This window comes from Macrobrachium nipponense, chromosome 1 (genome assembly GCF_015104395.2).
Source record: "Macrobrachium nipponense isolate FS-2020 chromosome 1, ASM1510439v2, whole genome shotgun sequence".
NCBI lineage: Eukaryota > Metazoa > Arthropoda > Malacostraca > Decapoda > Palaemonidae > Macrobrachium > Macrobrachium nipponense.
In genome coordinates this window covers 3,954,997-3,971,643 of record NC_087200.1, presented here as the reverse complement: position 1 = coordinate 3,971,643, position 16,647 = coordinate 3,954,997, and the positions used below count along the sequence as shown (strand labels likewise).

General features: G+C 39.5%; 1 protein-coding gene across 1 annotated transcript; it reads left to right on the top strand.

Annotated features, from left to right (window-relative positions):
• Positions 1-248: 248 nt before the first annotated feature.
• LOC135220366 (golgin subfamily A member 6-like protein 25) lies at positions 249-2,831 on the top strand. Its single transcript, XM_064257584.1, has one exon. The coding sequence runs from the start codon at positions 249-251 to the stop codon at positions 2,829-2,831; it is 2,583 nt and encodes an 860-aa protein (XP_064113654.1).
• The last annotated feature ends 13,816 nt before the right edge of the window (positions 2,832-16,647 follow it).

Sequence of the window (16,647 nt, the reverse complement as noted above, 5' to 3'; positions counted from 1 at the left end):
ACCTGGATCCTTCTTAAGATCCTTCAGAAGGACTCACAGCAGCAGCAGCCGCTGCTTCGGCGTCTCCAGAGCAGCCAGAGACTTCTCAACAAAAAATGAAGAAAAACGAGCACAAGAAATTCTTCGTAGCAGAGACAGGAAACGGAGGCGCTCTTCTCTTCGGAGCCTCCGGATCCCGAATCCTGTGCCGTGGCAGTTTTAAAATCAAGGGATAGAGGAAGCAGATGTCAAGGTTGACATTAATCACTATGTTTCAGCTATACAGCAGTTTACTTGTGGTACTAGGAGTTGTGGCAGGCGACTTGACCGCTTGGACTATTAATGATTTGTTTGATTTCCTCTGTTATCAAGGAGTCGACGACAGTTTACGAGTACATGATACTCTTGGTGCTGCTGTCGACTCTTTTGAACCGGAAATCGTTGACTCTTTTGAACCGAAAATTGTTGCAGAACCTAACAGCTTGATGACGCCAGCCTTTGCCTTTGCCATCTTTGGATTGGCCTTGTTGGCAGGCTTGGCTTTTGCTGTTTGCTGGAAATTCGGAAATTATGGACGCAAAGTTCATGATTTGGATGAAGATCTGGAAACTGATGACTTTAAACCGGACTACAATCTACAGACGGACTACCTGGAAGAAGACGACAGCGAAGATGAACTGGAACAAGAAGACAGCGAGGACGACGTGGAAGAAGACAACAGCGAGGATGACCTGGAACAAGAAGACAGCGAAGACTACCTGGAATTAGAAGACAGTGAGGACGACCTGGAAGAAGACAACAGCGAGGATGACCTGGAACAAGAAGACAGCGAAGACTACCTGGAATTAGAAGACAGTGAGGACGACCTGGAAGTAGATATAGATGAAGTGTCTAGGCTAGAAAATCGTCTAGAACTTGAAGACATGGAATATAGTGACAATGACCTGAAAATGGATAAGTGCGAATCATCTAGACTGGAAGATCTTTTAGAACAGGAAGAACCGGAAGAAATGATAAAATGTGAAGATACTGAAGATGAACTGGAAAGCGAAATGACCGAAGTATCTCGGCCAGAGGAGAGCTTAGAACTGGATGAACTGACAGGTACTGAAGATGGTCCAGAAACTGTTGAAAACCCGAACAGCTTGATGACGCCAGCCTTTGCCTTTGCCATTCCCGTTTTGGCCTTGTTGGCAGGCTTGGCCTTTGCTGTGTGCTGGAATGACAACAGTCATGGAAACCATCTTCAGGAACTGGAAGACCATCTGGAAAGCGAAAGGGCCGAAGAATCTAGGCTGGAAGAGACCTTAGAACTGGATCTAGAAAAGCAGAGATTGACAGAAGAACTGGAAGAGAGTCGGGTTGCTGCAGATGAAATGGAACGTCTATGGAAGGAGGCGAAGGAGGAGATTGCTTGGCTCAAGAATCAAATGGCAGAAAAGGACCTCTTGCTAAGAAAGAATGCTGACCATGAAGCAGTTATGAAGAGTGAAATTGCAAAGTTGCGTCATCAAAATGAAGAAGTCATGGCTGAACACCAGCACTTGGAAGATGACCTAAAACGGGCTGTATACGAAGGAGAGAGGATGGAGAAATTAAATAACGATCTTATGGAGGAATTAGAGTTTCTGGAGAAGAAATGCGAGGAGGAAAGGATAATAGCAAGTCTCATCCGAGGAGAACTAAAGCTGAAGGAAGAGGAAAATAGACTCAAAGCTGAGATCATCGAAGCAGAACTACAAGTGATGAAGAACTGGGTCTCAGAATTAGGAGGACAGAATGCGAGATTGGCTGAGGAGTTAGAAGAAGTAGAAATGGAATTGACTTCAGTGAAGAAGGAGCTAGGAAATGAGAAGAGGAAGACCCAAATTTTGACTGAAGAAGTCCAGGTCATGAGGAAGTGGGTCACAGAGTTAGGAGGGGAGAATTCCAGGCTCCAGGAAGAGGCAGACGAAAACTGCCTGGAAATAACTTCACTGAAGAAATCATTAGTGAAGGAGAAAGAGCAAAACAGCTTTTTACAGGATGCTCTCCATTATAGGAGGGAGATTGAAAGCTTGTTTGAGGCAGAACAGAAGAGAAGGAAGGAGATGGAGAATTCCCTCAGAGTCTTAAAAGAAGAGCTCGACAACAGGGACCTCCAAATAGAAAGATTCTTAAATGAGGAAAGAAAATTAATATCTGAAAAAGAGGACCTAGAAGAGAAGCTAGACATCGCTCTTAATCACGGGAATGAACTGAACAGCTTGCTGGAGGAAGCAGATGAGAAGGGCAAAAAAATTGCTAATGAATTAGAGGAAGAGGTCCAGAAAAGGGAGACCCAAATACGCCATTTGTTAGGCCAAGGAGAAAGACTCCAGGAAGAACTGCAGCAACTTGGAAAAGAATGTGAAAGGTTGACAGAAAAGTGCAGGATACAGGAGGAACATGAGGAGAGGCAAGAACAACGTTTCAGAGAGTGTCTAAGGAGACAAGATGAGGCTTTGAGGCAACAGGATAAATACCTGTTGATGACACTTCTCCATGGGACAGCTCAGAGGAATTTCCACCTGCAACACATTACACAGGATGGAAATGAAGTTGTGGACGAAACCAGGGAAATGGAGAAGGAAGATGAAGGACAAGAAGAGGACCTGTCTGACCTCTTGCAAATGAGGAAGGAGACCCAGCACAGGAACTACTGTGAAGCCCAACGTGAGAGGACCAACTACGGGCGGCAGTGGGAGGTCCTAACGCAGACTTTGAAGGATCTCGTGCATGGAGATGAGAAAATGGCAGAAGCGACGAACGGCGGTCCTAATAAGCACTGTGGAGTTTACAGTGAGCCTCCAGATAAAAAAGAGAAGAGTTGAGGCACCAGTTCCGAGGAGGCAGGCGAAAAGAGGCAAATCTTGATGCCTCCGCCTTCTACAGCAGGAGGGGAGGTGATCCCGTGACTCCCCCCTAAAAAAAGGTCAAACAAAAGGGCCAACATGAGCGAGTCACAGACTGGTCCGGCGACCGTGAGGCTGAGAGCACATCTTCAGCACCGTGAGAGGGACTTCCCCACACCTTCGAACCCCCCCCTCCCCCGCGGGCCTCCCCCCAGGCCCATCCCCCACCCCCGAAGGTGTTCATGGTGGTTCCTCTTATGCTGCTTTGGGTGTGGTTTTAGCCCCACAGTCATCAGGCCATTCTGCGGCTCAATCGTGTTGGCCCTTTTGCCTCAGTCAGGAGGAGCTCTGCAACTGAGCTTGATTGAATGACCTGATTCATTTTCCTGCTGTGGAAAACCCACATTTTAACCTAGCCTCTGAGGGTGGGTGGGCAAGCCAGCCCATCCCAGAGCCGGTCCCAAGCCCGGAAAAATAGGGAGGGTTGGAATCATCCATAAAATGTCTGCTAAAATGTGTGAGAGAGAGAGAGAGAGAGAGAGAGAGAGAGAGTAACACCTGTAGAAGAAAAATCTCTCTTTAAAATCAGGAGATATGTTTCATATAAACTTAGTTAAATGCTACACTTACACCAACTGTAGAATTAGGCCCAAAGTCTACAGTGCCAAGGACCTAGCATTCACTTGCTATTCCTTGGAATTTATTTGATGCGTTATTTAAGAATAATTTCCAGAGAATAGAAGGTGAATGCTAGGTGCATGGCACTGTAGACTGGGCCTAATTCTACAGTTGCTGTAAGTGTAGCATTTAACTAAATTTATATATTAAGCTTATCTCCTACTTTTAAAGAGAGATTTTTCTTCTACTGGTTTTACTTTTCAAATCTCTCTCTCTCTCTCTCTCTCTCTCTCTCTCTCTCTCTCTCTCTCTTCTCTCTCTCTCTCTCTCTCTTTTCTTTGACATGTCTCTCCTCACCTTTTCCTCTAAATATGGAGGTGTTCAGATCCATTGCCACTATGAAATACATGTCAGATAGTCAATTCTTGGGTATAATAAAATTATTAGCTAAAGGTGAGTTTACACTAGGCTTCACCCCACGCTGCATGCGAAAGACTCATCACCAACTCCTCCCAAATTCTTGTTAGACCCGCCTACTGGACTGCTCATCAAGAGTCACGCCACACCACTAAGTCACCCTAATGAGTAGTCCAGTAGGCGGGGCTAACAAGAATTTGGGAGGAGTTGGTGATGAGTCCTACACATGCAACGTGGGGTGAAGCCTAGTGTAAACTCACTTTTAGCTAATAATTTTATTATACCCAAGAATTGACTATCTGGCATGTATTTCATAGTGGCAATGGATCTGAACACCTCCATATTTAGAGGAAAAGGTGAGGAGAGAGAAATGAGACACATCAAAGAAAAGAGAGAGAGAGAGAGAGAGAGAGAGAGAGAGAGAGAGAGAGAGAGAGAGAGAGAGAGAGAGATTTGAAAAGTAAAACCAGTAGAAGAAAAATCTCTTTAAAACTAGGAGATAAGTTTAATATATAAATTTAGTTAAATGCTACACTTACAGCAACTGTAGAATTAGGCCCAGTCTATAGTGCACCTAGCATCCACCTTCTATTCTCTGGAAATTATTCTTAAATAACGTATCAAATAATTTCAAGGAATAGAAAGTGAATGGTAGGTCCGTGGCACTGTAGACTTTGGGCCTAATTCTACAATTGCTGTGAGTGTATCATTTAACTAAATTTATATATTAAACTTATCTCCTACTTTTAAAGAGATTTTTCTTCTACTGGTTTTACTTTACAAATCTCTCTCTCTCTCTCTCTTTCTCTCGTTTCTTTAATGTGTCTCATTTCTCTCACCTCACCTTTTCCTCTAAATATGGAGGTGTTCAGCTCCATTGCCACTACTAAATACATGTCAGATGGTCAATTCTTATGTATAGTAAAATTATTAGCTAAAGGTGAGTTTACACTAAGCTTCATCCCACGCTGCATGCGTGAGACTCATCACCAACTCCTCCCAAATTCTTGTTAGACCCGCCTACTGGACTGCTCATCAAGAGTCACGCCACACCACTAAGTCACCCTAATGAGTAGTCCAGTAGGCGGGGCTAACAAGAATTTGGGAGGAGTTGGTGATGAGTCCTACACATGCAGTGTGCAGTGAAGCCTAGTGTAAACTCACCCTTAGACTGGTCTAAAGCCTTTGATATGGTTAATATGGATTTTGTTTTTAAAGTAATTAAGAAATTTGGTTTACCAGATGAATTTGTGGATCTATTTCGAGTTTTGTATAATGATTGTAAAAGTCATAATTTTGTAAATGGGTTTATTGGTTCGCCCTTTTGTATTAAAAGAAAAGATGATGAGAGAGAGAGAGAGAGAGAGAGAGAGAGAGAGAGAGAGAGAGAGAGAGATCCATCAGTTTGGACGTTGAGTCGTTGTTCACTAACGTCCCTGTTTCTCTGACAATTGAGATAATTTTGGATAAAGTTTTTAGTAATGATGAGACTTTCTGTGGTTTTAATAGGCAACTTTTTAAAACGTTTTTGGAACTTGCTGTGCAAGATGCCACCTTTGTTTTTAATGGGCAGCTCTTTCTGTAGGCAGAGGGGGTTGCCATGGTTTCTCCTTTGGGACCGTTGTTTGCCAATTTTTTTTATGGGACATTTGGAGGAGAATTCTCTTAATGATTGTCCTGGGAATTTTAAGCCACTTTTTTATAGGAGATATATTGACGATACCTTTTGCCTTTTTTGAATTTTCGTGGCAATGCCAGCTTTTTTTAGATTATGTAAATGAAGCCCATCCTAACATTAAATTTACGTTGATAAATGAGAAGGATGACACTCTGGCCTTCTTGGATATAAAAATAACTGGAGATGACCACCTTTTCAACACAAGTGTTTTTAGAAAGAGTACCTTCACTGGGCTCGGGAACAACTTTTTTTAGCTGGGGTTTCCGTAATTTTAAGATTAATGCTATATCTACTTTGGTTTTTAGGGCCCTTCGGTACACATCTGATTGGCTCTCCTTCCATCTTCAAGTCGAGTTTCTTTTAGAATATTTTGTAAAGAACTCGTTTCCCAAAAAGCTGGGTTTTAACATTATTAGTAAATTGCTAGCGAAGTATCTGTCAGCACCCACCTTTAATTTTAATGTACACCCAATTACACAAGCAGTGTCGCCCCGCCAGGCCTGGCTCGGTGAGATCATGCCCTTCTTGCCCTGAAAGTGGCCCACATTCAAACAAGCAGTACATAGTTAGAATGGTTCGAATGGGAGGAGGAGGGAAATTACGGTAATCACGCAAAGAAATGCAATATTGAATAAAATATATATGGAGAGAGAGAGAGAGAGAGAGCTTTTATTCCTTTTTAGTTATTCATCTGATGGATATACTTGAGACCTTCTGCTTAAAGAAACATGCTATCATATATTTTTTAGAAAATAATCATTATCAAATCTTATCACATCATATTGTTTTTAATCGTTATCACATTTTCTAAATAGAAATCACTTAAATATTGTTGGAACTGACTATTCATATTAATATTATTCAGACGAAAATATCCTTTTTTAATTATCCTATAAGCAGCTCTCTCTCTCTCTTCTCTCTCTCTCTCTCTCTCTCTCTCTCTCTCTCTCTCATTCTGTCCTCCGTCTTATTTCGCCTGAATCGACCATTTAAATAATGGTGTTTGATATGTTATTTGGATGTGGCCAAGGATCACAAAACCGTAAATGGCCACTCTACCAACTTGTGCTAGGCTGTGTTTATTTTTGCCCTAGATAGACTTCCCTATAATTACCTGTATTACCAATAATATACAAATCTGGTCACAAAGATGTTACAAACCATGTTTTGTAGCCGTGGGCGGTATAAGTCATCAAAGCATCAATTTTGCAAGGATTTTATTTTATTAATTAATCTATGCTAAGAACACGTTACTGGATATGCTAATCTAGTACTACAGGATCTGTATTTATGGCATAACTTAATTAAGTTACCAGTATTTGAGTGTGATGTGATGGGCCACTTGGCTCCACCCCTCACAACCATTTAGGCTACTTATAGAAAGTATTTTAATTTGCTACATTTCTTATATTATAGAATATCTATTATATTCTTTCTGAAAATCTTTGTTTGTTTGTTTTTGTTTGTGTGGTGTTTTCACGTTGAATGGAACCAGCGGTTATTCAGCAACGGGACCAACAGCTTTATGTGACTTCCGAACCACGTCGAGAGTGAACTTATCACCAGAAATACACATCTCTAACTCCTCGGACGCCAACACATACCAACTACGCCACTGAGGCCCTTGAAAATCTTTGTGAAAATAAATTATGTGAAATGAAATGCAGTGAATGTGTGCATCGGTGCATTGATGATGGTGGGGTAGAAAGTATGTAAGTGTTGTAAAAAACCGTATACTATTATCATATTTAGTCTCTCAAATTATTTGGTGATAGTCTTCAGAACTGGGCAGATCGGTCACGTCTTAGCTATGGACGAGCTGTATAACGCCAGTGGTCTTGACAATCGTGTTTGCAACCTTTGAGGCATATACTCAACAGAGTTGCCTTTGTTTGCCGCTGTCATCCCTACAAACGTTGCCATTGATAAGTATATAATACATAGATTATAGTGCACAACATTATGTTACAACAGTTATTCCAAACGTATAGATAAACACAATGACCTCCACTAACACATACCTAAGTGTAGATAATCGCAATTTCCATAAACCTCCACAAAGGCAGCAAACACGACTGTCAAGACAACTGGCGTTATACAGCTCGTCCATGGCTGTGTGTGGCACGTTACCTCGTGGGAAAACCAGGATTCATAAGGTAAGCGATAGTTACAGAAATTAACCAGATATACAAAGATGATCTCAGTAACCCTATAACACTATGTGCCAGTCGTGATGGCGACTTAGAATCATTGATATTAACTGCTATCAGTAAAGGTATTACTACCATTACCTTATAAATGTTGATAAGCAAACCCGTCAAGACTTAAATTATGGTCACCCAATGTCACCTGTCCACCATCACCTTTGACCCCCACCTTATTATAAATATCTTCCTATCCCCACACCTCCTCATGTTCGAAATTTCAATGTCTTACCGTTATTATGAGAGTGTTCTGATGGATGTTTTTTGGAAGGTAAAATAATACTTAGATGACAGTATTTCATACGCCATTATATTTTCCACGTTTATAATTATTTCATTACAAAAAATAAAACCATGGTTATGTGAAAGACTAATGAACAGGAGATATCGAAAGTGGTGGGTTTCTTGAATACCTTAGAGGGGGGGGGGGGGGGGGGGGGGGACACCAACAAGGTGTGTTGGACGTTAGCCGCTGAAGCCACGAATAAATGCGGAGTAAGTGAGCAAGCGTGAGCCGGAGGCCAGGGGGTGGCGGTGGTTTTTGGGGGGGGGGGGGGGGGGGGGGGGGGGGGGGGGGGGGGGGGGGGGGGGGGGGTGGGGGGGGGGGGGGGGGGGGCAGCGGTTGTTAGCTAAGACGTGACCGATCTGACCAGGTCTAAAGACTGTCCACAAAATAATTTGAGACACTAAATATGTTAGTAGAGTCGTTTTGCAACACCTGCATAATTTATACACCAACATCATTATATTAATGCACCGATGCATGTTTCACTGCACTTCATTTCATATAATTTATTTTCACAAAGATTTTCTGAAACAATATAATAAATATACTATAATATAAGAAATATAGCAATAAAAAAATACTTTCTATAAGCAGCCTAGATAGTTGTGAGGGGTGGAGCCAAGTGGCCAATCACACTCAAATACTGGTAACCTAACTAAGTTATGCCGTAGATACAAATCCTGTAGTAGTAGATTAACATATCCGGTAATGTGTTCTTAGCATAAACTAATTAATAAAATAATACCCTCGAAAATTTATGCTCTGTGTGTAACATCTATGTGACCAGTTTCGTATATTATTGGTAATACAGGTAATTATAGTCCAGTCAATCTAGGGCAAAAATAGATACAGCAAAGCTTTGTGATCTTTGTCCACATCCAAATAACAAATCAAACATCTGCTATTATTTAAATAGTCGATCCAGGCGATATAAGACGGAGGACAGAATGAGAGAGAGAGAGAGAGAGAGAGAGAGAGAGAGAGAGAGAGAGAGAGAGAGAGAGAGAATACAGCTGCTTCAGGATAATGAAAAAGGATATTTCCGTCTGACTAATATTAATATGCATAGTTAGTTCCAACAATATTTAAGTCATTTCTATTTAGAAAATATGATAACAATTAAAAACAATATGTGATAAGATTTCATAATAATTTTCCAAAAAATATACGGTAACATGTTTCTTAAAGCAGAAGGTCCCTTATATATCCGTCAGATTAATAAGTAAACAGGAATAAAAGCTCTCTCTCTCTCTCTCTCTCTCTCCATACACTGTATGCATTTCTTACGATACCGGTCCTCGTACTCTCTCTCTCTCTCTCTCTCTGTCCATATATATTTCATTCATTATTGCATTTATTTGCGTGAGTACCGTCCGTAATTTCCCTCCTTCTCCCATTCGAACCATTCTAACTATGTACTGCTTGTTTGAACTGGGCCACTTTCAGGGCAAGAAGCGCATGATCTCTCCGAGCCAGGCCTGGCGGGGCGACACCGCTTTTGTAACTGGGTGTACAATAAAACTTTTTTCTTCACGCGTGTCCTGTGTCTACGGCGCTGTCCATCATGCACGGCAACTGCATGATTTCTACAAGCATCTTAACATCATCTGTGTAATATTAAGATTGTAACATTATCAGATATTTTTTTTTTACTCTTTCACTGTCAACTGCTAGATTTCTTTCTTTTACTATAATTCCGTTCATATGCTTTTACTTTCATCTTACTTTCCACCCTCTCCTAACAATATCGTTTCATAGTGCAACTGCAGGGGTGTCCTCGTGTTACAACTTTAAAACCTTTGCACTCTAAAATTCTGTTTCCAGCTGAATGATCTCATAGGTCCCAGTGCTTGGCCTTTGGCCTAAATTCTATATTCCATTCCATCCCACTGCACTGCAAGTTTTCCTCCTATGAAGCAGATGTTTATTTCTTTTGTCAAACATTCGCTTGCAGGCTTTTGTTTTTGCAATGTTAGGAATCAGGTTCCATTTGAGATCTGCGGTGAATGACGCAATAATGCTGATGGCATAGGTTGATGTTTCTTACTCCTCTCTCAATTATACCACCAGTTGTAAACTGACCTTTTGTGTGTGATGGAATACTTAACGGTCTTATTATCATGACCTTCATATTGTTTAAAGCTATCCGGGATACTCGTTAAGTTAATGTCATTCACATTAAACAATGCATTATTGTAGGCACTGTTGCTGCTTGCCATTTTAGTTCTTTTATTATCTTCTTCTTTGTGCATATTATATATATATATATATATATATATATATATATATATACATATATATATATATTATATATATATATATATATTATATATATATATATATAAATAAATATAGATATAGATAGATATAGATAGATAGATAGATAGGATAGATAGATAGATAGATAGATAGATACATAAATGCATAGATAATAGGGAAAGTGTTGACTTCGTCCTTCTATTTGCACTATATATATATATATATATACATATATATAGGTCATATTCAACAGAACTACTTTAATTAAACGGGTAAAAACTTCATTATTTCTATTTTTACTGATATGATTAGATTATTTCTCTAATTACAAACTTTGCAGTCCAAGATAGTGCACTAAATAACTTATTTCATGGTGGGTTGGTGGGTTTCGAATCATCATTAAGATGAGTCGACTTCAACCTGTTTTCCAACACGTCCTGGGTAACTTAGGAGATGATACTGTGGAAATGATGTTATAACACACATGAATTTGCATGATCAAGGCGAAGGGATTGTTTGTCAAAAATAAATGTTTGGTCATTTTGTGGGTTAATCTAAATGATGATAGTTGATATATATTTGCTTTAAAGCATGTTTAAGTGATCTGGTTTTTTTATACTATGAAACATATATTTGTCTTAACCATAACTTATTTTCAGTCCATGGCTTGCTGGGTCTTGACGTTGTCCATTTCAGTAGCTACTGATATAATCGAGTGTGCTTTGCATAAATTGCAGACGTCGTCCCTCTTCATTAGCAGAGTTCTTCACTGAGGGGGGCGGTAGGGGTGGCAGTGGGTTGACATTGTCATCAGGATAAAAAGTAAGATCTTAGGTCTGCACATGTAAATCCTACCATAAAAAGGAGGAGACAGTTGCCAAAGCCTGGCAAAGAGTATTTCTGTATTTCAGTCAGTCAGTGCAGAGCAATTAAATATGCCCCTGCAAAAATTGCTGCAGATGTGATAGAGAGGACCTTCAGGAAGAACAAGGCACAGTATTACTAGTAGCACAAGGGGATTACTCGCCAAACTAAGTGCAGGTGTTGATGTTGTAGCACTAAAACTTACTGTACCAATGTCTGTCATACCTGTATAGTTGAAGAACACCCCGAAATGCAATGGACATGAGCATGAAGCACTAGAAATAGCTACAGATAAGAATCATACCTGGCTGTTATCTGTGAACTGACCACTTACACACATGAAAGCCTCTAGTGAAGATACTGAGCCACCCATGTGTACACTTGCTGATCAGAACATAATCTATATTGCAAGAGGTATCTTTGGCCCTTGAGAAGGATGCTTGCTGAGTTATTTCACAGTGCATGCAAATAAAGCAGACTGGTAATTGTCATTGAGGAGACCTTCAGGAGAAACAAGGCACAGTATTATGAAAGCAATGAAAAATGCCTTTCCAAACTAAATGCAAATGTTGTAGCACAAGAATGCCAAGCAGACGTGTACATGAAAAGCAAATGAGTAAGAAGCAAACAGCTAGTTCCATACAAGAATGCATACCCAGTTGCTGGTTTTTATGAAATGATCACTTACATTGCCAAGATGAAAACTTCTTTTGACGTTACTGAGCCAAGCATTTTTGTACACTTGCTATCAAGCCACACTCAACACTTGGATTACAAGAAGTATCATCTCATTGGCCTTTGAGAAGGAGGTTGGCTGAATTGTTTCACAAGCAAGCAAGTATGGTGAAGTGGTCTATCAACCATGGTTGTTCGGAGGTTATAATGGAACATGCTTCAGCACAAGTCATGTGTCAAAAGTACATTGATGTAAAATGCATTGAACAGGGCGTTTCATCATCACTGCTTCAATTTGCATGCAATATTGGAAAAGTCCAGCATCAACTCTTCATTGTCATTCTAAAAATATGAGTGAGTTCTTTAGTTTAGATATAAGTTGTTGCTTTATCGCAGTTGTTAAACCTGATGTTGCACTAATTTATTTATATGTAGAATATTACTGTCATATATTGGAAGTTCAATTTTTGTCTCCCTCCAGGACAGATTGAATCAAAGACAATTCACTTAATCAGTGACCTTACCATTACATCCTTGCTTAATCATGTCTCTCAATGCTGCAAGGTGGCTTCTCTGTCATACTACTACAGGAACTGGTTTGATAAATTTTTTAATAGAAATCAGTGAGTCCTTCCCCTTATCTGGCAAATTTTGTACAACCATCAAACTACCTCGTCACATATTTACTCATGAGAAAATCAGTAAGCATCTGATTACACTGGTCAACAATCGTTCCTTTTCCTATACATTTAAGTTAGGAATTCTATTACTAGTTCTCGATTTTTCTGCTTTAACTCCCTCTATCCTCCAAGAGTTTGTCGGCAACTTCAAACGTTGTTGAACCTCGCATTGCTTGTTTTGTGGTTGAGCTAGATGAGGGCATTTGTTTGCCCATCACATAGACTTTAGCATTTAAAAGGTATGTGGGTAAAGATAAACAGCGAATGGATGCAGGCTGCAATGGAGAGGAATTTAACAAGTAAAAGGTAAATTTACAAACAAATGCACTTGTAAGAGCAGTTGAGCAGCATTAGAGAAGACGTGGGCGAAAGGAGGATGGTGATTCTATTTATTTATCTTGATAATGTTTAACAACATCGGAACAAATAATTTCTCATATATGATCTTTACCTTTTAATATCGTAACGTAAGAAATACAATTGAAGCATATACTACATTCTTACCGAAGGTTCGGAATTCATGTTAATCAGCCCGGTCACTCCTCAGTCTATATTTCGTCTGTGGGGTTCTTGATGCCTTGGGTGTTCGGTTAAACTGCCTATTTAACTAACTGAGCTGTTTAAAAATGTAACGCAGTTCGATAAGATCATTTTTAATACGACTACAGTGTGAAATGGTGAGCAGTAGAGCACAAGTTCAAATAATTCTTGCATCTCAATTTGAAAACAGTGGGATTTGAATGTTAATCCTTTAAGCCAAATAATCCTTGAATAGCTTCAAAGAATAAAAAGAATGTCCAGGTAGAATATTTGGTGTGCATGTTTGCAAAGATTAAAGTGCGGCAGACTAGCCTGATTTTAAGAATGGATACCTTAAAATGTTGCCATGCGAACTTTCCAGTTGTATAGATGACAAAATTGAATTTGAACCGCAACTTTTTATAGCAGTTTACTGTTGGTGGGAACGACGTATCGCCACCATTTTAAACACAGAAACCAGATTTATTTCATTATTTTTCTCGACCTTCTTGTGATTGTTATTTTTTTTCTAAATCTTCAGCATTTCATATAGATTCTCTACTCACTTCCCATCTTAAGTAAAATGTAAGATTATACGTAAATGCATCATATATTCATTACTTTCCTGCAAACCTACGTTATTACCTGCTGTATATGTGAAACTAGGGAAGGAAACATGGAAGAGGGGAACAGATACAGTCACAAGCACGAGGAAGAAATGCGGCTGCCTCTCTAAAGAAAGAATACGGGGAAAGTAGGAGAGAATTCTGCCGCTCACAGCATCCGTAATAATCCCTTCCCACTTCGCCAAAACGCAAAACTCGACACAATCGCTCCCTTCAGGTTGAGTGCTTTCGAGTCGCACACATGTTGCTGGAGAATCGCATAATGGAAACGAGTAGCGTTGCATTCTGAACACTGCACTGGCCCATGTTGCAGCGCTCGGTACAAGGCAACATCCGTAGGAGGTGGGGGCCAGCTGGGGAAGGGATTTCGGCAAATGGATGACGACAGCTAAAGACAGGAGGTATCGGGGTAAACAAAGACAGAGCGAGAAAAAATGGTAATAATGGTGCCATCGTTCTTGTAGTTTTGGAGAGCGGGGCGGCTGAATGGAGGTTAGATTTGCATGTGTGAAGATTCTGATGTTAACGAACAGAATCTGTAAGCGGTTTAAAATAAAAATGATAATATGAGATGAAAGTTAGGACTAGATCCCTTCAAGCTTTAAAAGCTAAGTTTATTTTACACCTAAAAAGGTCAGCTCATCACAGAGCTGATGGTTTAATACAACATTAAGAAATAGAGAGAGAGAGAGAGAGAGAGAGAGAGAGAGAGAGAGAGAGAGCCCAACCCTGTTAAAATCATGACCAATGTCATCCTGCCCTGATTATTTGAGACGTCCGTTGCGCATGTCGACAGGCGTCTGTGCAAAAGTTTGACTGCCAGGGAGCGTTCGCTCTATAAAAAGTCACGTCAACACGAAAGTTTTGTTAATAGGGTGCGTTCTTTCTCGAAGAAAAAGCCTCACGTCGTCAGGGTACGTTTCCCCAAAAACCCTCACGATATTTTGTCTGCATCTCGTGTTTCTTCATTTTGAAATAGCCGTTTTATTGTGACAAATAATGAGAAGGCAGCAAAACATAAAATTAATAGCATATTTCCTCTAAATATTCGTATTTGCTGAAGCGTGAAGACAAATTAATTTGTACAGAAGTCAAAGCAAGAATGGAAACAAATTAATTATGTTTTTACATACATACGCACACAAGGACACAAATTCAGACTTGCTGCCGTGCAAGGGTTCACATCGTAACACAAAAATTTAAAAAAAATTCTCATATATTTTTCGCTGGGATCCAAACTCTTGTAGCGATAAGCGTATCCAAAAAGTGTTAACAAAAGAGTTGTGTGTCTTTGCACAAATACGAAATATATGCATAATTCCCACCTAATTACCCGTTAATTCATATATCCCGTTAAGCAAAATAATAGCCATGAATTGCCAACTATTACCCGTAGTCAAAAATATGCATGAATGCAAAACTACGTAAAAGTACGTAAGTCAAAATATATGTAATGATGCAAAACTAATACGTAAGTCAAAATATATGCATGAATGCACTATACCCGTAAGTCAAAATATATGCATGAATGCACTATACCCGTAAGTCAAAATATATGCATGAATGCACTATACCCGTAAGTCAAAATATATGCATGAATGCACTATACCCGTAAGTCAAAATATATGCATGAATGCACTATACCCGTAAGTCAAATTATATGCATGAATGCACTATACCCGTAAGTCAAAATATATGCATGAATGCACTATACCCGTAAGTCAAGTGGATAAAACGGTTTACATAACAATGCAGATCAATAATGATATATGTTTTGGGTCTTCTCCGCAGGGTTCCAAAAGCTTTCTTGAGGCAGGTTTCGACATCTCCAGGCATCTGACAAAGTCTGGCGTAACACTCAGTTCCCCAAAATTCCACTTCATAGCTTTACTTTTCCTTGTAGATTTACTTTTAGATTTCATAAAATAAACCCATATATTGCAGTTGGCAGCAATCAGATGGCCTCTTCAGCTATGCCTAGAGGTCTTCCTTGCGTTTTTATTCTTTCTCATCCAAGCAGTGTTCAGTTTATCTCCTTTTCCAGTCGACGATGATTCAAGAGGCCGTTGCAACACTTCTTCAGTCACCTTCCAGCAAACCTTTCTCATTTCTTTTAGAATTTAAATATTCCGCCCTCATCCATCAACTGCGATTGCTAGAGCACCTCTGAAAGGGGATCCGGACACCTAATTAAGTTCAACGCCTTCCAGGCTTTAGCTATGTAGCTGTCAATACTCTGTCCTATTGTTTATTTCCTTTTGTAGAAAGCCTAACTCACCCCTTTAGTTCTTTCAGTATTTTCGGCGTTAGATTTACTTCAAGCTTGTCTTGAAGAGACCACATAGTACAGATTACTGAATGTTCTACAACCAAGTTTAGTTCTACTAAACCTTTTCTCTGAATCAATATGACGTGAATTACCTTTAGGTGATGTATTTAACCAATTACCCTAAAGCACTGATACTTTAGATATGTTTCCTCTGCGTGGCATAGGTACAGGGTGGCCAGATTTTGAAAACTGAAATAAGTTACAGCTAAATATATATATATATATATATATATATATATATATATATATATATATATATATATATGCTTAAAAAATCACAGTAGATGCACGTGACTTCATAAATAAGCGAATACCACGGGAAAATGATAGTCAGGAATCCAAGCGCTTTCGTCTTTATTCAGACATCGTCAAGGAGCTACTAAAGTACAATTGGAGAGGAAGGCCTCAGGTACAAACAAGATCAGGAATACCAGATGGTTAATTATCAAAAGGGTAAAAATTAAAAGGGATAATCCAGGATTATCTTTTTTTTTGGGATCTCACAAAATCACAACGGTCACAAACTTAAACAGATTCTGACCTAACCGAAATTACAAAGTATCTTACAGTCCAAAACATGTAAAAACTGAATATATTAATTTTGTTGCTTATATTTATCTACAAAATTAATATATTCAGT

Excerpts from the sequence above, each read along its gene's own strand:
- LOC135220366 (XM_064257584.1), top strand. The coding sequence starts at position 249 with ATGTTTCAGCTATACAGCAGTTTACTTGTGGTACTAGGAGTTGTGGCA.